At 40.4% G+C, this 21,021-nt stretch overlaps 1 protein-coding gene across 2 annotated transcripts in view; it reads left to right on the forward strand.

Annotated features, from left to right (window-relative positions):
- The first annotated feature begins 299 nt into the window (after positions 1 to 299).
- ophn1 (oligophrenin 1) overlaps positions 300 to 21,021 on the forward strand; it is a 35,712-nt gene continuing 14,990 nt past the window's right edge. For both annotated transcript variants that reach the window (XM_080749656.1, XM_080749655.1), the window contains exons 1-18: positions 300 to 707; positions 2,264 to 2,359; positions 2,711 to 2,772; positions 4,472 to 4,543; positions 7,031 to 7,132; positions 7,244 to 7,354; positions 8,980 to 9,084; positions 9,583 to 9,712; positions 9,803 to 9,903; positions 11,530 to 11,621; positions 12,291 to 12,369; positions 14,618 to 14,651; positions 14,813 to 14,875; positions 15,663 to 15,737; positions 16,015 to 16,099; positions 17,462 to 17,520; positions 20,606 to 20,711; positions 20,845 to 21,004. In XM_080749656.1, coding sequence (XP_080605782.1) covers positions 554 to 707; positions 2,264 to 2,359; positions 2,711 to 2,772; positions 4,472 to 4,543; positions 7,031 to 7,132; positions 7,244 to 7,354; positions 8,980 to 9,084; positions 9,583 to 9,712; positions 9,803 to 9,903; positions 11,530 to 11,621; positions 12,291 to 12,369; positions 14,618 to 14,651; positions 14,813 to 14,875; positions 15,663 to 15,737; positions 16,015 to 16,099; positions 17,462 to 17,520; positions 20,606 to 20,711; positions 20,845 to 21,004 — 1,686 coding nt within the window. In that variant the 5' untranslated portion in view covers positions 300 to 553. The remainder of the gene's footprint in view (positions 708 to 2,263; positions 2,360 to 2,710; positions 2,773 to 4,471; positions 4,544 to 7,030; positions 7,133 to 7,243; positions 7,355 to 8,979; positions 9,085 to 9,582; positions 9,713 to 9,802; positions 9,904 to 11,529; positions 11,622 to 12,290; positions 12,370 to 14,617; positions 14,652 to 14,812; positions 14,876 to 15,662; positions 15,738 to 16,014; positions 16,100 to 17,461; positions 17,521 to 20,605; positions 20,712 to 20,844; positions 21,005 to 21,021) is intronic.

The raw sequence follows: 21,021 nt of genomic DNA on the forward strand, positions 1-21,021 counted from the left end.
AGAAAGTTTACCTTCAGAGTTCAGACTGAAAAAGCGCACCGTTGCGTTGCCCCACCCGGTGTGCATTTCCGAACGCACCCCCCGTTCCTCGGCGAGCTTCATTTCGGCGACTCTACTGATATTCGGACGGGACTAGCCCTGACAGGTTTTATGACAAGTGAACACGGTTTTTGGAATGGAACGTACTCACGCCCTCCTCCATATCGGACAGCTCTCCTAAATTACGGCGTTCCACTTCCAACAAGGGGAAAACTGTCTGTAAAAAATTACAATGTAGTTTAACACTACGTGTACAGGAATCATGGAAATACATTTATGCTTTGCTTAATGTTTATGACACTAGACAGCGCTGTACGGAGGCACACGACTGGCTGCAGGCAGCGGGCTACCAAGGACCCCATGGTTTCTTTCTGCAGTTTCTGAGTGGAGAAAACGCGGACTGCAGCTGAACGTGAAGTCGCCTCTTATAAACTGACCAGAAAACCGAATAACAATAACAACCAGTGCATAAATACTTGATAAATTGTATGTTGTAAACTTCGTTAAAGCAACAATGGGGCATCCGCCTCTCGAGTTCAGTGATTGTTATCTGGACAGCCCCGGTTTCAGGGAGAGACTCAAGTGTTATGAAGTTGAATTGGAGAGAACGAGTAAATTCCTCAAAGATGTCATTAAAGATGGCAACAGTGTGATCAATGCGATAAAGGGTAAGCAATATTCTTCTCCCGTCTCATTTAGTAGATGTAGCCTATTAGCCTACCTACTGTAGCCTTATTATGTGCATTGTTTTCACAACAAGAATTGGTTGGGCCATTTTGGGACCTGGCGATCATTCTGTAGCGTAGGCCTGTAATGTGGGTGGTGGGCACAAATTCAAAAGGTTTTTGTCTTAGCGCTGGGGCCTGGGGGAGCATCATTTGCGTGAGAGATGGATAGCCTATCTATCTGAGCATGATAATGGCCAAAGGGCATGCATTTACCACGATAGCAAAATTCTGTTAGCACTTTATTTTTAGTTTAATGTAACAGCAGTTTTTCTTTACTGACTGACATTGTACTATGGCTTCGAACCTGCACCTGTCTGGGAGTTTCTGTTGACATTTTTGTCCAGTGTCACTAATGGCATACTGTAGGCCTACTACAGTAGGTGGGCACCAAAACCAATGGGCACCAGAGATATCTGGGCACTAGAGACATGTGGGCACCTGGACAACTGGGCACTAGGGACATGTGGGCACAAAAACCTTCTGGGCACTAGAGACGTGGACAACTGGGCACTAGACTAGAGACATGTGGGCACCTGGACAACTAGGCACCAGATGTGGGCACTTGGACGAGTGGGCTCCTTTTTTAAAAACAGTACGCTACTATTTGTCTCAGTTTTTGCCCTCATTTTATTGGGTACTGTTCTATTTTTCCATCATTTTGGTATTTATTTTTTAAATCATATATCATATGAATAGTAGCCTACTTATATGTTGTTCTACTTTTTAACAGTACTTCTTCTTTTGGCAAATAGTATACTCTTATATTGTACTTTGAAACTCTGTTATAATGTACTTTGACCTCGGTAGTCGGTACTCCCACTCATCCAGGTGCCCAGTTGTCCAACACATATGGTGCCCAGTGCCTGCCCACCTGACTTGTATCCCCTAGGGCCTACTACATGTCAATACTGTACAGGTCTTTGTCACACCAAGGAGTGGAACAGTGTTTGTTCTGTATGGTTTACCAAGATTACAGCTTTCTGTCCAAAACAACAATGCCAAGCTTTTTATCTTGAAAACAGAAACTGTCATCATAGGTAGTCTTTCTGCAAAGTGGAGACAGTCCAATATTCAGTCTCTATTATAGCCGTGGCGCTGGACAGAAAAGTTTGTTGTTAGGGTGTACTGTGAGTGGAAGCCTATTCAGGCAAGACAAATGATCTTATTACTAACCGGTTCCCCGTCTGTGAATACCACTTCAGTAATTATCACTATGCATGTGCAACATTGGCATTGCATTGCACAACATGCATTATCTTGTGGTTGTTTTTAGTTCCCCATATCCACCCAAAATGAAATACAGTAATGGCTGATATTTCTGCCAGACTGATGTATAGCTATATAGTCATCCATTCATTAATGTATAAAGTGAAGTTGGACCAGCTGTAATCATGCCATATAATAGACCATTAGTAATATAATAATACAATCTTCCTCCACTAATAGTGAAAGTCAAGCTTTGACATAATTATTGACAAAACCTACTTTTTCCACAGGTTATTCTGTGGCAGTACAGAAGTTCTCAGAGACACTGGGAGTATTCAAGTTTGACTTTATTGGCGACTCTCTAACAGATGATGAGATTAACATTGGTAAGATGATGTCATAGACAATGAATCATATAGCCCATGCTGCGTTTACTGCACACCAGCGCTATTTCCATGATCGTAATACAGCACAATGCACATTAGATATCTGAGGAATTCATAACGATCATTGTCATTAGTATGTGTGGTCTCTTTATATTATGTTCTGTGTAGTGTAATACTTCAGGTCTAATGATATTTGCATGTTTATTCGGAGTCTTTCGTATATTTGTACATGTTTGTTTAATGTAATGCATGTTTATTTGGAGTCTTTCATATATTTGTACATGTTTGTTTAATGTAATGCAATGTGTACTACACAGTATGTATTAATATATTGTTTCTTTTTGCCTTTAGCTGAGTCTTTTCAAGAGTTTGCTGGTCTGCTACAGGAAATTGAGCATGACAGGATGATGCTGGTGGGTTATCAACATCCTCTTCGTTCACTGAACATCCTCTTTGACCATGTGTTTTGTTCCCATGATACCACAATACAAAGATATTGACACGTCTAGCACACTCTAGTACCTCTTCCTAACTCAAACAGCCAAACAGAGACAATCGCTACAGTATTTCCCCTTCCTTATTACTCACATAGAAGAAAAGTCTGTGTGCCAGCAACAACAAGAGGTGCAACCTTTAATGTAGCAGAAGATCAGCCAGGAAAGAGGCTCAACACTCTTTCATACCCATATAAAAATACTAGTGTTTAGTAATTCCTGTTAGGCTGGGTTTCCAGTTCTAGATGGCTATTGACATATCTAACAGTAGAGCCCAACCTATGCGAGATCTTTGGGTTTTAATGCTGATCCTAGCCCACTGATTTTGATTGATTGAATGTTTTATTAGACAAAAATGAAGAACAGTACGAGTACAGTCAAACACCCTTCCTAAAAGGAACACCCCAAAAAAGCCCTTGCGGTCTTGTTTCCACTGGAGGTCCTTGGTGTTCAATTCATCAACATAAAATGTCAACAAAAAACATTCAAATATCATCGCAAGTATAAAACATGATCACTTATCTCACCTGTTAATGGGAGAAGTGTTAACTACCCCTGCCTCTGGTCTCCTGAAAGGTGATTTTTCAGGGCAGTTTTGAAGGAGGCCAGCGAGCTACATGTTTTAAGGGCAGAGGTCAAGGATTTCCACACTTGGGTGGCAGATTACGAAAATTAAGTCAAATAGTGACTGATATGCAGTATGCAATAATGGAATCCGTAGGAGACGGGGTTGAATAAATTAGAAGGCGCAGCTTGTGATTGGCTGGAGCGGAGGTCGGGAGCGCTCGGCTGTGGTCACTTGGACCGCGCAGGTGAATGTTAACCTCTATGCCTAAACCTAACCCAAACCCTAAACTCAGTAACCCTGACGTTGGTGAGTAGCTAACCTGCCGACGCTGGTGAATGTTAACCTCTTATGTCTAAACCTAACTCTAACCTCAGTTGCGTCTAGTGGATACCCAAGCTTGTACAAGTTCCTGCCCCCCCCCCGAGCCCCCTGTGATTGGCTGAACCGGAGGTAGGGAGCGCTCCATTGTAGTCACTTGGACCGCGCAGAGGAGGTGAATAGAATGCGTTTATCGTGGGCTTGCCCAGGCCTTAAGGCCTGGGCATAAATATAACGATTGCATTCACCACGGCTTCGTAACTTGCGCGGCGCTCCGCCGGCCGCGCGGGCACTCGCGCCTGCGGTGCTCGGGCGCGAAGAGCAGGACCAAGGTCCGCTGGCCTTCGCGCCGCTTGCAATGTCGTGGACAATAACTGAATGTCGTGGACAATAACTGTGACATCTAACCATAAAACGAGCGCTCCCTTCCTAAACACGCTTGGTATTCTGCTAGACGCACCTCAGTTACCCTGATGTTGGTGAACCGAAAACAAGCGCTCCTTCCCCCACTGTCTCCTACGGATTCCATAATGGCATACAGCATTGGCCAGACTGCTAGCTGACAGTGGTTGAGATGACAGTGACATCTACTGGTGTTTTTTCTTCCTAGTCCTCAGGTTTTGTACTGAGTTCATTTAATCTTATTTATTAATGGTGTAGTAGTTAATTTGCTGGTGAAGTTTCCTTTTGCATTTTGTTATCCAAACTACTGTGATATACTTTACATTTCAGGTTCAGAATTCTTTTGATCTGCTCATTAAACCACTGGAGAAGTTCCGCAAAGAACAGATTTCAGTAACAAAAGTGAGTTGATTTTTGTTTGCTCTTCAATATTAAAAAAATGGATAGCACTGGATTGTTGTGTTTACAAACCAAAGGTGTGGAGTTTCACAATTACCTTTGTTCTTTTGTGACGGCTCTACCCAGACCTCCCCAATGAATTGTATAACACCACTTCTCTTAATGACAACCTTATACCGTAACCGTATAGGCCACACATACAGCCTTCACTATGTGAGATGAGATAAAAATAATACAATACAGTTCACAACACATACTTATATGTTATTGCACAATTTATGGCACATGGCATGGAAACTATTGCTGTTTCAGCAGCTTAATCAAATGCAGAACCCACAAGTTTTTAAGTGTATTTGTTGTTTTTTTCCCACTGGGGAGCCTCAAGCACCTTTCCGAGGGAAATGAAATCTTGCTGGCCAGTCTCAACATGTTGTTATAATGATTTTGGAACAACAATTTTGGAGCAGATCCTAAGCCGCCTAGAAATGTTTGATTTTAGCTGCACTGAAATATGTAAAGGCCTTTGGTAAAGAAAAGGGGAACCTTGCAGTGCACAAACAAGTGCTCAGGTGACAGCCACCTAGGGACTTTATACTCTGCTACTCTACTGAATGACTATACATTGGACACATGTGTGGGTAATCAAAATGGTTGATTTAGTTGATTATTAAAACATCTATTAATTTTGTGTTATCGATTGATTGATATATACTATGTGAGTGCGTGCATGCGTGTGCACACACACACACAAACACACAACTTTTCCAACAGATTTTGATGGTTCAATTATATAACGATGACAATTTTGTTTTAAACTTAGTTTAAACATTATATTTCACAACAGGACAGGACTGAAATGTATTAGACTATTAACATAAAATAATGCCACTTATCTCCCAGACTCCCACCACACCTTATTTAATGTATCAGTCAGAAGTCGGAGCCAAAACCATATTTTTCCATAAGGCTGGTATGCCTAGAGTAGACAGCTATTTGAACTTTCTTTGCCTTTTTTGTCTTTATTCTCTGAGTCAGAACTGCAGCAGGGTGATCGCAATCATTGTGAGTTGGCGTATAGGCTATATGCTCCAGGGTGTACACAAAACTAAATAGCATAGGCTGCATGAATAGGAGCAAGGATTATGTGAAGGAGGTAATTTGCATACAGATTCGAAGGGAGTTGACTACATTTAAAAAGAAAAAAAGAAACACTTATGCCAGAGTGATTACCCTCTCCTGTGCCAATGTTGGCACCCGTGCCCAAGGTTGCGTACCCCTGGTCTAAGCAAATGCATGCCAGCCAACAGTGTGCGTTGAATAAAGTGGTGTTTAAAGTTCCATTCCGCAGGTCTATGTAAATCAGTGCCATTCTTCAACTCCGCAGTCTTGCATATTTGCGTTGATTTGAAACAGAAACTCTGCTCCAGAATAATGTTGTGGAGCTGTGTTACTCAATAGCCTGTGTCCTGACCAGAAGAGAGTTAAGCCCCTATCAGAGTCGGTACCGCGGTGAAGAGCTATCCACCGCGGTGTAGTCTTTTTGAGTCATAAAACTACAACGTTACATCATTCCTCGCGGTGAAGAGCTTTCCACCGCGAGTCCCGACACATCTCTCTGTTTTTACTTTCAGACAGATAGGCTCTTCACCCCGTTCACTGATTGGTCGATCTAGACCAGTCAGTCACGGTGAATAGGACTTCACCGTGACTGACTATGATGGCCTCCACTTATTTTCTGACTTGAGGTGGAAAGCTTTCCACCTAAAATTTGCGGTGGATAGCTCTTCACCTTGGACTCTGATAGAGGCTTTATTGTCTGTCTGCCTGAAGTGGGACACTAACTGCTCTATTACTCTAATATTTACTTAATACTAACTGAAAATATATATAAACCAATATTTAGAACCAATAATGACAATTATCAATGTTTTACAATGCTGTCCTGTGGTTGATATGGACTTTAATGTGTCAAAAATGTATACAATTTCAATATTTTAAGGTAAATCTCTCTACATTCCAGCTCCTTTCTTTTTGCTTATCCTTATCCAATGTTTGCTTATAGTGAGGCATACAGGTTTCTTCAGGAACTGTCTAGTTTGTTTATTAGCCACTCTCGAGACAGACTGTTGGCTCACACAATTTCCAAATGCTTCCGCCTAACTGTGTGCAACAAGTGTTGAAAATGCGAAGAAAATACATTTGTCTTGCAATTGCAATCCTGCAAATAACTACTACTGTAAATCAAATTATTTGAAACCTATCTAGCTGGCTGCAGAAATGGAAAATAAAAAGATATATACATATTTTAAAGACATTTTATGGTATATATTTTATAGATAGAATAGAATAAAATGAATGTTCATGTATGGAAATTACTTTAGCGAAGCATAGGTACAGACATCACTATAATCGTTGAGAATGGTCTGATTTCTGATTGTAAGTCTTAAGTCTGTTATCTCAATGAATCATGACTGTATATCTTCCCTTTAGGAGAGAAGGAAGAAGTTTGAGAAAGAGAGTGAAAAGTATTACTCTCAGGTAGACAAACACCTGAATCTCTCCTCCAAGAAGAAAGAGAGTCAGCTCCAAGAGGTTAGCTGAAACACCACAAAGATTTACCGTCAACAACATACAGTATATGTCTGAAAGAAGTGGAAAAACTTTTTTTGTTTTGTTTTTGTAAACCTTCTGTCTCACCTTTAGGCGGATGAACTCCTAGACAAAGAGAGAATGAACTTCTATGAGTCGTCGGTGGAGTATGTGTATCAGATACATCAGGTGCAGGACAGGAAGAAGTTTGACGCGGTTGAGCCTGTGAGTGCTGTCCATCTTCTCCCACACTTCCTCGTGCTTACATGGTCCCACGCATTTTAGAAGTGATGGCTGGAATCCCAACATAAATTATTAAAAATAGAATCACGTACAGCATGACTCCAATGTGGCCAGCCTGTGATGTCAGTCATCTATGACATACAGTTCCCTACAACTTATGGCCAAGGGTTTCAGCCGTAAAAACACAATGACTACAAACATCATTCATATTGTAGTAATTGTAATAGTTCATCTATTAACCAAAACACAAGGTGTGTACTGAATCAAATCTCCAGTCATCACTTTTTAAGAGCAAGGCAAACTGTTAGAGCACGATCATACATCCGCTTCATGTCATACGTGTTGTAGCCATTCAGATGCATCAATTTCCCTCGTGGAGCTGTGGGCAATTTCAGCAGGACTGCACCTTTTATGATGTGTAATTAGTTTGACTTACGTTGGAGTTTTGGCTCACTGAAAGAAAACTAAAGTTAAACTACAAGTAAAATGGCTGCCAAGTGGGCAGCCATGCGCTTCTTCCCTATTGGTTGATTCCCCAGTCAAAGTCACTACACATGCTTAAACGCCATCAGCGTACCGCCACCAGACACGCCACCCCTTTGCTCCCATAGAATGGAAGTGAACGGGGAAGCTGATGGTTGTGACGAGTATGAAGCACATCTGTGACTAACCATGCCCTATGTGCCACTGTCACTTTGAGAATGATTTATGTTCAGGGGTTGGCACTAAGGTCTCAGAGGCACTTGCCCGTCGGGCAAGTACAGGTCATGTTCTACTCAATTTAAAGCTGTACTGTGGAAGCTGCTCAACTAGTGGTCAGTAGCGGTATTGTTTTTTTCGGCCGGAGTCGCCGCGGACCACCGGAACGGGGGTCCGCGGACCCCCGCGGCCGTCGCGAGCACCTCCGCCTCGCCGATACGATTCCGTAGAGCCGTCTCCCATCATTTCTAGACCAGGATTGAGGGAGTAGCAAGCAAGATTCCTTCACCAATGTAAACACAGTTGCTGAGGGAAGCTACTTCCTTTAGAGACAGCAAGACTCGCTGTGATTGGCCGGTGGTGTATGATCGGCGCTGTGATTGGCCGGTAGTGTATCATGTGGGAGATGACATCATTTTACCGGGAAATTCTCCCCCCCTCACAACTCATAGAAAACATATAAAGAGAAGGCTTCAGAAGCTGAAAATAACAGAGTGGGGGTTCTAAAACTTTAGCGATTTAACAGTTAGGACAATTTTAAGATTTGTTTTATAAAAAAAGTTACATGGTATAACTTTAACACTTATTTTGTTTTACTTTCCGGGACTGGATAAAAAATGTCATACCTACATTTTTATCCAAATACCTACATTGCTATGATTGAATATGACTATGGGTTCACACCTATTTTATATTTTTAAGTGTAGCGCTAGACAGATATCTTGTGTTCTGATTATAGACAGTTCCGTCCCAGCTCAAACAAGCACTTGCCCGGTTGGGCAACCTGAAAGCAAACTCCACCTGCCTGAAAGTTCTATTTACCTGCCGGGAGCAGGTGGGCAAGCCTTGGTGTCAGTGCCTGTGTTGGTGGTTTTAACACTACCCAAATCTATGCTTTGGTTGGACAGGTGCTGGCATTTCTTCACAGCATTTTTACACTCAATAACCTGACAGTGGAGATGACTCAAGACTTCATGCCCTACAAACAGGAACTGCAGCTCAGCTTGCAAAATGTAAGTTCTTACACTGAGGTTTAAAGGACCATACCAGTGGTCTATGACCATGACCCACATACTTGACATTACTAATCCGAAGCATACAGTACACAGTGTTTTTATTGCAGACTCAGAGGAAACATTTGGATCCATTTCATTTTAGCAAGGAATGAAAATAAACTTGCAGAGGCTCGAAACGTATAAATTCACTTATAAATTCAAAGATCCGGGACTTCTTTACTGTGCAATGAATCTGGTAACATTTTAATGACTTTGGACTGGAGACAAATTACCGAACATTTTACATCTGATTAAAGTTAAGTCAATTATGTTTATATAGCTGAACCTGTGAATAAACAATGATATGTATAGTATTGGCCTCCCATATCCATCTATTACACAAAAGTACCCCTATTGGTAAGAAACAAAGTGACCCTTTTAACTGTGATTATAATACAATATAAATTTGTATTACAACTACCCTATAATCGCTGTCTTGGGCCTTCTCATGTCTAGACAAGGAACCACTATGAGAGCACACGCGAGGAGATGGAGGAGCTGATGAAGAGAATGAAACATCCATCGCAGATTTGTAAAATCCACAGCCATGGAATCATGGAGGGTTACCTGTATTGTCAGGAGAAGTGTAGGTATAACAGCCATGCACACACAGACATGTTGACTGTGTTCTTACTCTGACATGCTCTGACGTGACACCTCTCCTTTGTCTCAAAAGGGGCTTTGGGCATGACCTGGGTCAAGTACTACTGCAAGTATCATAAGGACAGCGGACTGTTGGTCATGGTGCCCTGTGAACAGAAACCTACAGCGAAACAGGTACACGAAAGACATTATTCTGCTTTGTATTGTGAATACTCTATTTATACTCTTATTACTTTTACCCTATGTATATGACTATCAAGGCTGCTTTCTCTTAACCCATTTAGGCCTAGAATTATTGACTGCTTTAACCAGTGAAAAATAGCAGATATACAAGCTCACAGCGCGGCACCGAGTGCCGCGCTGCGAGCTTGTAGATCTGCTATTTTTGAAAAAGTCATGAAAATGTGTGCAAATCTTTGAATATGTGTATTTTCAAAGCGAATGGTTGTAACTCAAATTTTGCTTCTGGGTGGTCCCTGGAACTTTTGAGATGCGGGTCCGTGGCCGAATACATATCATTTTGGGGGTCCTTCACATGAAAAGGTTTGAGAACCATTGACATAGTAGTCTCTCAAGAACAGACTAACTGAGCTCCAGTTAAAGTGAAAAGGACCTTTTCTTTGACGTTGGCTGGCCAGATTGCTGACATAGAAACATAGGTTTTCTCCAAAAATCTTAGAAGGATTCAAAAGACACTTATAGAATCGGGACAAAATTCTAATTTTCAAGTTTTTTCAAAAATAGCAGATCTACAAGCTCACAGCGCGGCACTCAGTGCCGCGCTGTGAGCTTGTATATCTGCTATTTTTTGATATTTAAAGCATAAAATATTGCGTCATAATGTGTTCAGGCCTAAATGGGTTTACCCATTCAGGCCGGGAACACATTTTAGTGTATGGGAGGGGCTTACAGTACATGTACAGTATGTAGCAACATATTTGTTTTTGTAGGCTAATTTCTGATTTTGTAGGCTAATTGCTAATTTCTAAATATTAATAATCGCAATTGTGTGCATCTGCTGTAAAATAATCGGTTCCGTTTCCAACAGGAAGTAAGCGTGATAAAAAAACAGATCTCCATTCACTTCCATGTAAAATTTTGCAGGAAAATGTCTCTGTTTACTGTGCAGCGGAAAGTCTACCAGTGTAAACATACTATCTAAATTAGCTCATAGCTTTGAAACGGATTAACGGTTTAACGCACAGTCTTTTGTCGGCGACGCCGTGTTGCGGCGTGCGTGTGGATGATCTTATGCTGTGACTACTTTTAAAAGGTAAGAACATTTTAAATTGCCGGTAGGGAACGTCATAAGTCGAAAAACAATGTTAGCCATCATTCAATGAGTTAAAGGTAGTGTAAGTGATTTGGGAGCGTGTCATCATTTCGACATAACATCTGTTCGACGTCCCATCTTTTCTGCGCGGGTGAACGCTAACCTTGTGAAATGCTAACCTGCTGATGCTGGTGAATGCTAACCTGGTGAATGTTAACTACTATGCCTAAACCTAACCCAGACCCTAACCTCAGTAAAACTATGCCTAAACCTAACCCTAACCCTTTGTCAAAATGATGGGACGTTGAAAAAGCGAGATTTCACCAAGTAATTTTACTTAAGTTCATGATTAAGTGGGGGCGGGCCTTGGTGCGCGTGGCAATCAATAAGTTAATGTATTGTGTTTAAGAAAAGTATATTTTTTATTCTTTTCTCTCGCACACTCTATCTCTCACACGCGCACACACTGTGTGTCTCTTGTCTCTCTAATTACAATTTTCCAATCTGTTTGATTTCTTGTCCTCCAGGGTACGACAGAGCTGACACTTAAATCCTGCGTCCGCCGGAAGACAGAATCCATAGACAAGCGCTTCTGCTTTGACGTTGAGTCTAATGAGAGGTTAGCACACGAAATATAATAACAGCAAACTGTGAAATGAGGTAACATTCAGCCTTGTGGGATAAACGTATTTAAGCAGTGAGGTGAACAGGTGGCCTACAAGGACACAATGTTGGGGCAAACTGGATTCCAGCCCAAACAATGCCTTGGCAACACAACAACAGGCTTCTGCTGGAAACAGATGGCAAAGTCAGTGATTTCAGGCTGGGGGGTGGGGGTGGGGGGGAGAACGCAATGAACAGGCCATTTAGTACAGACTGCTTAAAAGACACATCTGCCATTGGCTGACATGTCATCATATTCAGTTTATTATTTGAAATCTGTGAAATGCTTGAATTTTCCTAAATGTGTGGTGAATTATGCATTATGTGCTTGAAAGTATTAACACCACATAACATCATAGTCTTCTGATTCTGATTAACCATTCTAAGCTTGTCAGGCTGGTCACGTTTTATAATGTTACCCCCCCACACACACACACACACACACACACACACACACACACACACACACCGTAAACACAATTGAAACGTGCTTCATTATGATTTAAGAAAAGCTATATGATCCTTCTGAAATTAGCAAACTGTTCTGAATGACTGCTTGTTGTCACATTAGGTGTTGTCAAAAATTAATAAAAGTAAATTGTGTTCCTTTTTTGACACGCCATAGAAACACACCCGTCACATTCCAGGCTCTCTCAGAGGCGAACAGGAAGTTGTGGATGGAAGTAATGGATGGAAAAGAGCCTGTGAGTTAAATTATTTTCATTTAATTTGTCAGGAAGCTAGTATTGTAGCATTTTATTTGGATGTACACCTGTTATGCATTCAAAAAAGAATGTAATAAATCTCTCTCTCTCTCTCTCTCTCTCTCTCTCTCTCTCTCTCTCTCTCTCTCTCTCTTAAAAAAGGGAAGCTAGGCAGCATAGATCCTTGTAGAAATGCTAAATAATGTGCCTTGCAATGCAGTATAGCAAGCAGAAGGGGCTTCTCTTGCTAATGACCAAATGTAATGGCGCCCTACACCTTCTGACCTGCGACATCCCAAAGCCTATATACTGCTTGTATAAGGACGCACTGTAATTGGCCAGTAGCCACTACGAGTGGCAGTTGGGGAAAACGCTCACCCCAAAACATGAGTTACGATTTACGATTCTGTGTCTATCGGCACATAACTCGAACAGCGCTGGGTCGGCTCAAGCGAACTTCACTAAAAAGCAAGATGGGAGGGAGGTTCGCGTTCATCGCAGAAGTGAGGCGGGGTCATAGCACAGTAGTAGTAGTCGTGGTTATAGTACTAGCTTGTATAGGCTTTGGAATGTCGCTTCTAACCTCCATCTAATCATGTACATACAGAGTACAGTATACACCTAAACTCACTCACAGTTACCCCAAAGATCTAAAACACAGAAAGTAGCTACAATAACAATCTGCACTGTATCATATGTATTCCATTCAGATTTGTCTACATGATATATCATTTTAAGTGGTAGTGTAGTAGTTTCCATCAACCCTTTGTGTTTCTTGGCGCACATATCAAGCCTCAGATTTCTTTTAATACGAGAGATTTTAAAGTAAAAAATAAAAGAAATAATGTGATTCAATCACTGAGTAGAATACATGCACAGTAAAATCCTCAGTTATAATCAATACAACGTAGTTTACAAATGGAACCACTGCGAGTTAAATAAAACCTCAGGATTTCACAGTGTACTAGTTCAGCAATGGATGCTGCTCCAGTGTGGCTGCTTGGATATCATCATTATCTTGCCAGCGGATGTGAAAAATGAAAAGGATGCAGTTTTCAGTTCCTCATTGATATATCTCAGCAAAAATGACACTTCTTTTCAACAGATTCTGAAGCGGAGCCCACAGTGCAGACTCTAGGTTTGTTCTGCTAAGAGATATGCTGAGCTGTCATTCAGGCAGGAGTTATTCTAACAGTCAGATGAATGCACAGAGGCCTAGGAGTTATTTCTATCAGTCAGAGGTTTTATTTTGGTTATTATAGTTACCCTGCTTTAGTCTTATTTTGATAGAAAATATAGTGAGATTTTTAGGCAAGTAACGGAAAATTAAAGCATGTGACAACACTTTGGATAACAATGGTAATGAATAAGCATGAGCCCATATGGTGCTTGCCGAAAACAAGATGTGTTGCTCTGAATTGATTTGTCACCTCCAAGTCTACTATCATCTTCACTATCTTCTCAGATGAAACTGTTGTGAAGTAAAAAACTTTTAGCTTGAACACAAAGCTGAGAAATGCACATTCAATACTACTTACTATTATTTAAGAAATGGGATAGTTTGCCAGCATTTCTGCCACCCAGATGAACAAATTAATCATTGAGATGAATCTGTGAAAAAGAAAAAAAAAACAGAATCCAACTCCATTTGGTGCTACTCGAATACAACTTTGCACCCATATCTTTCAACATAAGCAACATAAGGTTCAAAGCCAATTAAACCTGTGCTTTTACATAATGTAAAATGTAGGTAAATAACTGCATTTTGATAGAATAGGTCAGGATATGCACATCCCCACAGTTCTTTGAAAACGGTGGACCAAGAATATTCAAGTAAAAAGATGGGAATGTACACACAATAAATTATACTGTTCTCCTGTGTTTTATTTAATTAACTTAATCAAGTTCATGATGAAGCCCTTGCATGGACATTGTTCTTGTTGCATAATGAAATAAGACATTGAGTAATTTACAATTTTCTTCCAAATCACGTTCATACCACCCATGAAGTCATTATTGATAATGCCTCTGCTCTGTGTCGCCTCCTATTTAATAAGGTCCAGCTTTGTATGTTGGTAACATCATCAACATGTCCCCAAAACATTGGCTCTGATTTCAGCTCTGGGAGAGTACTATGAATCTTCACAAAAAGGAAAAGGAACTAAACTAGGTTTTCATATGAATTGGATGAATGAATTCAGGTTTGTAACATATGTGGGCCGTTGCTTAGTTTGTGCTGTCATTTCAGATTTACCGTTCACCAATACACAAGCAAGCTGAAAGTAAGTCAAGATTTCCTTCCAAGTGTTGTATTGGTGTATGTAACATGTTTTGTACAATCTATATGTTGTACAGTATATGGATGGAATATGTGTGTGTAAAATATAAAGGCTATATTAAAAAAAGAAAACCAACTGACAATGTTTCATTTTCACGTTCATAGTGGAGCTGAATGAAGTTGGATTCAAGTTTGTGAGAAAGTGCATAAACTTTGTTGAAACCAAAGGTAAACATTTTAGCTTTTACACAGTTAGCTTTTTGCCCTCAAGGGGGCATTGCTGCGCTATACTGTAGGTTGCATGTTGTTACCTCTTGCATTCTGCATGAATTCCTGGGCAAAGCTCTCGTTTATTGAGAACTGTTGAACGTAATGCTCAAAATCAGTTGTATGTTTCTCAATTAGAATTAGAGCTTTAATGATGGTGTACTGTCAAGGGGTGTCATTTTATACATTATTCAAGCAACATTCTTAAAGCTGCAATCCTTAACTTTTATGTCCGACCCGGAATTCAAACTTCGGGAAAATTTGTACCGCTCATTTAAGAGTCAATCCCTGCTTGGCCAGGGGATATATTGCACTTATAAGGTTCATGCAGTACAACATGTACTGTACTGTAGGTGGTTACATTTCTCAATGGAAGAGTAGGGAGAATACATCCAACCACTGCAGATGTGCTTGTTCTTTTGTACGAACATATAGTAGATTCCATTTAGATTGGTTAAAATAATGTGAGAATGTGAGAACGGCAGATCTACAAGCTCACACCGCTTCGCTTCATTTTTTGGGAATGTGTTTTGAAAATGTTTTGAAATAATAACAATTAAAAACTAAACGTAGGAAACAAAACAACTAAGGGACCCATAAAATGAGTCCCGACCCAGTGTTTTTCAGTGGTCTTGAACTAACTGGGGTTCCTACAGGCACTGAGGTGGAGTGTGTTGTAGATTTCCACTGCCTTGTATTCCTCCTGAGTACACTCCCTCTTTCTCCCTTCCTCCATTCTTCATTCTAGGTCTCACACAAGAGGGAGTGTACAGAACAGTTGGCAGCAACATCCAAGTGCAAAAGCTTTTAAATGCCTTCTTTGGTAAGGAAATTACTCTGTCAGTCAACATCTAGTCTATTTATTGACTGTATGTCTTCACCATGGTTTTCTACCTGAATGTATTATGCTAATGTTCACATTGTTTATGAACTATTTTAAGGTTTTGTACAGAAGGCCATTGGCCAGTGACCTTGACCAGCAAGATATTCTTCTTCTCAGAACTTGTTTTTAAATACTGCTTGCTGGAGATTGGACATAAATGGTGTGCAACGTTTCCTAGTTTGTTTGGTTTTGAGTGACTCACACTATCTCCCCATAGACCCAACATGTCCAGGAGATGTGGATTTCCAAAACAACGACTGGGACATTAAAACCATCACGAGTGCCATGAAGTTTTATCTAAGGTGTGTGTGTGCGTGTGCGTGTGTGCGTGCATTCTGTGAGGAGCCAACTAAGATGTGGCCGAACTGGAAAATGAAGGAAAGTTATAGATGTATTTCTAAAATAGCGTTCTGTCCCTTATAATCTCTGGTCTTCTACTGTACCAGTGGGCCCCTGGTTGAATATTAAACTTGTCCAAGTTTTGTACCTGGTAACCATTGATTATAGTTGTAGTGTTATTAATTAATTCATTCATTCCTTCATTCATTGGTTTTCTCATACTTAACTCTTTACCAAAATAATACATTCCTCCATGTAAAAGGTAGCTTATTTTATTATTACAGGAATCAGAGCTGTCCGCCGCATTAGACCACTCTTGTCTGTTGTTGCCACATCGTTGTTGTTGTTGCTATCGTTTAAAAACCTGTTGCATATCGTGACGTGTTTGCTACTTGTGAAACGGACTGTGTTGCTTCTAAGCCAATCACAGTGGTGCGGGCCGGGGGCGAGAAGAAACAACGTTATTAGAAAAACAAAATGAAGTGCTCTGTGACATGGCCTTGTGCATCCAAGGCCATGTTCCATCCCTTACCCTATAACCTAGAACAAAGATACCAAGGAGAGGACAGTGATGTTACAATTACAAACACCTTGAAGTAAGTGTGGGCTGTAGTTTCATGGGGCACTTTTGACAAGTGTCGAGCGATGCATATTATCTCAATGGTGTTGTTTTGCACAGGGCCCCATGGGTCTGAAGTGCTTCTGCTAGCACATAACTCTTAGTTGTGACGTCACTGACTAATCCAGATATTATTATCTAACCTGTAATTTAACTTGCATGATTTATTTATTGGATGTCAGCCTACTCTCAAAAGGGAACACATTTGTTTGGCCCCACAGCTGTTGAAACCTCAATCATGGCCTTGATCTCTTCTGCTGTAATGATTTTAAATCAAAACATTTTATTTGGAAAGAAAATGCAAGGAGTTGTTTGACAAAGAGGGCTTAGGTTACACCCCACACCGTGAGTAGTACTTGCGGTACAAAGAGGGAATATCATATCATTCGCATCAGCTGGCAGACCTTGTTGAACTGGAGCCTCTCAGAAATGCTGTGATCTGATTCTGAACAAAGAAATCCGTTCTGGAGCAGACGGTCAATTTGGCAATTTTTTAATGATGCTCATGCAAACAACATTGTTTCAACAAGTGGAAACATTAGTCTTCTAGTCTTTTTGCACCATTGACTGTGCTCAATTAGTAGGGATGTCCGTGTACATATTTGTATGTCCACAGAGTGTCTTTTATTTTATTAATTGTGTTTGATACAATTACTGTGGCTTTCTTGTTCATGTGTGTTTGTTTGTTTGTTTGTCTACACTACAGGAGTCTTTCTGAACCGCTGATGACCTACAGTCTACACAGAGACCTCATACTAGCTGCAAGTAAGTCACACATTTTAGGAAATTCTTAGGAAGTGTTATATGCACAAATAAAATAGCATTCTATCATCATGTCCATATTTTGCCACTCTGCTTCCATTTGCATCTCACATCCGTGGAAATCCTGCATTCACGGTGGCATTAAAGATTAAAGTACAATTTTAGGGGAAAAAAGATAGATCTATTTATATTTTATTTATTATGTTATTTTGGTCATACATTATAGGGATGACAGGTTAGTCATTGTACTGTCATTCTTGTCACCATTCTGATGATTATGCTTGTTCTCTGATCCAGTCCTGCAGAGTCTGATCATGAAGTGATTTCATGTGTGTTATGAGGAAGATAGCAAATGAGCTTGTATACATAATCCCATAATTGGCTTTAAGGAAGTCAATGTTGTGTATCTTTTTACACAGATTTGGACACGTGCAGAAGGTATACAGCAGTGTAAATGTATGACTGCTAATATACTGGTGTCAGTGAAGCAACAATATTTTGATTTTTTCTTTTTACTTTTTTGTTTGGTATCAATACCACCTCCTCTTATTGGCGAGTTCAGATGGTGTACACTGCTGTGCTGTGTTTTACTTAGATGAACTCTACCTGGCAAAAGTATATAAAAGTATGCATTTTGATGCCAGGTGTGAGAAAGGGCTCTCTGTAACACAACTAACCTGGCAAAATGATTGATTCCCAAGATGCATTTTGATGCCAGCCAGGTGTGAAAGCGGTCTCTGTAACGTGTGCTCGTTTGGATATAAGATATAAACACATTTTTGAGTTTTGAGCTTATTTGTGTCATGTGGTCCATTAATGCTTCTTTAGGGTAGATTTGGTGAACCTTACTTTTCTGCACTCGCATCATCTCTGCCACATCTCTGCCACATCAACTCGCACCGGCAAAAGCCTCTTTCTGTCCGGCCTATTCCCAACCCTTTGGTTGTGTTGGAAGTCACCATTATTACAGAATGCATATTTACCGTACAGTTTTCGATAGAGAGAGAGAGCACCGTCAAAGTCTCTTCTGTTGCACACCGAAGGGAGCCAGGACCAGGACTCACACCACACTCAAAAAGGACTTAAAAAACACACGCCTTTTGCGTGTTTTCAACAAAACATTGCTTCGCTCCATAAATAGTAGATTGCGTGTGGATCCAAATTTAATGCAGACAAATGTGTTGACGAAAGTTGACTACCCCCCCCCCCCCGCGCGCGCGCGCGCGCCCAAGCATGATATGATCGCCGAGATACACGTTGCACAGCAGTTCCATAAAGAGTAGATTGCATGTGGATCCAACACACACACACACACACACACACACACACACACACACACACACACACACACACAGTAACGTTGATGTGTTTGTGCACACATACAGTATACATTTCTCTCTCACACGGAGCGCGATAGAAACAGAGAGAGAGAGACAGAGAAAGCACAATAAAAGTAGTAACACACTACACTCTGTTATATTTCCTCTGACTGTTCATTGGTCTTTTGCTTCTTATTAACCTTTATGCTGGATGTGTGTACAATCACCTAAAAACGGTATATAAAACAACAAATCGTGCGCGCCGCAATTTTCTATGGGTCACACTTTTTTCTATAACAAGTACGGGCCAGCGTCTTCTGATAGACTACAGCTCACATGATGCATGCATGCATGCGATGTTTGACGAGACACGTGTGTGTGTGTGGGTGTGTGTGTGTTAATAACAAGCATAGCGATACTTTTGTATTTTTATTTGCGACACAAAGTTGGGAAGTGTTGCTATACGAGGCTAGAACGTGACTCGACCCTCTCTCTGCCGTCTGCCTGTGATAGCCGTGAAACACGGGAAACACGCCAGCCAACTACGGAGCGAGCCACGGGCCAGCAAAACTCAGTTGTGCGACAAGTTGTTTTAGGTTTTAGATCGCTATTCACGTTGACTGTGCGTCACAAGCATCAATCATTCAAAGACAATCCCAGTTTGTAGAAAACACCAGAGCACGTAATAAACTCTTGCGCAACATATATCTTTGTTCCATCTATTCTATTCTCTTCCACCTTCCACGGGAGATTGTTGTCAATCTGATGACAGTGAAGTCACAATTTAAAGACTTAAAGGAGTAGTTCACCCCAAAATGACTTTTTTCAAATTGATTACTCACACCATGGAGACTTGAGTTAAATAATATATTTTTTGTATTTGTCCAATTTCTAAGACAAAAAAAATGATAGTCAATGAGGATATATTGTCACTGTCAGGCAGAAACCTCATCTTTTTGTAATGCCCTCTTTTTATGCTTTGTCGTATGGCAGTATCGCCCAAAAGTAGCGAAGATCTACAGTACAAGCTCACAACACATTGTGTTCAGAATCAGAATCAAACTGAAAGTGGTTAGGTCTGTCTGTGGGCTTTATAAACATTTAACTAATAAAGCTTTAACAAGCACTATTAACTACACAGGATATTTCCTGAAAAGTAATGGTTTTGGACCCTGCTAGTGATATTGGATCTTTTTGTGCAGATGGTGGCTACAACTGCTTGGACATGTTATTCTCATACTGATTGGGTTTTCTTTGTCATCCAACCCATAATTGGCTTGGCTTTTTTTCTTTTTTTTACCGATCACATTCTGTTTTGACTCAATACTAATCTTAACTGAGATTGAATTGATTTACGGTATGTGTTTTTCATTATGAAAATGGAAAACAAGATTCCTGACAAGTTTCAATTAAAGGCAGAAGATTTAATATGGTCTGTCTGGCTTGCATGACATGCAGTCATTTATGTTCAAACAAATCAAATTCAATCTTTTATAATGCAAAATGTATTCATGACAACTATGTTTTGAACGTGATTTAATGACTTAAAGTCACTATTTTGCGGTCACATTTACTATGTGAGTAAATTGAGTATCATACTTAAGCAAAGTATTAGTTTTATTATGTTGTGGTAGTACAGCATGCTGTAGTGTACAGTATGCTTGCCGATATTGTGATGCTATTGTGAAGGACCAGGTTTAGTCATTGATGCAGAGAAAGTTTCTAAAGCAAGTGAATAATGAAATTACTTTGTTTTGTTTGTATCTAAGAGTCTGATAATCTGGACTATCGACTAAGTGAGATTCACTCATTAACCTACAAATTACCGGAGAAGAATCACGAGATGCTAGACATGCTGATTAAGCACCTGGTCAGGTGGGAGCTAAGAGTCTTTCTCATTGCATTAATCTGAGATGGCGTTTGCTTCTGAAGTAAAATATACATTTATATTTTATGTTTTATTGGTGTTTGAGTGTCACATTTAATACAACTTGATGTTTCCCAACAGTGTTTGCAGCCACAGCCAAGAGAACTTAATGACTCCGTCCAACATGGGAGTTATTTTTGGACCAACACTGATGAGAGCAAAGGAGGAGAGTGTGGCAGCCATGTTGGATATTAAGTTTCAGAACATAGTAGTTGAGATTCTGATTGAGGACAGTAGAAAGGTACATGTGACAGTGGC

This window comes from Nannobrachium achirus (assembly GCF_963921795.1).
Source record: "Nannobrachium achirus genome assembly, chromosome: 19".
NCBI lineage: Eukaryota > Metazoa > Chordata > Actinopteri > Myctophiformes > Myctophidae > Nannobrachium > Nannobrachium achirus.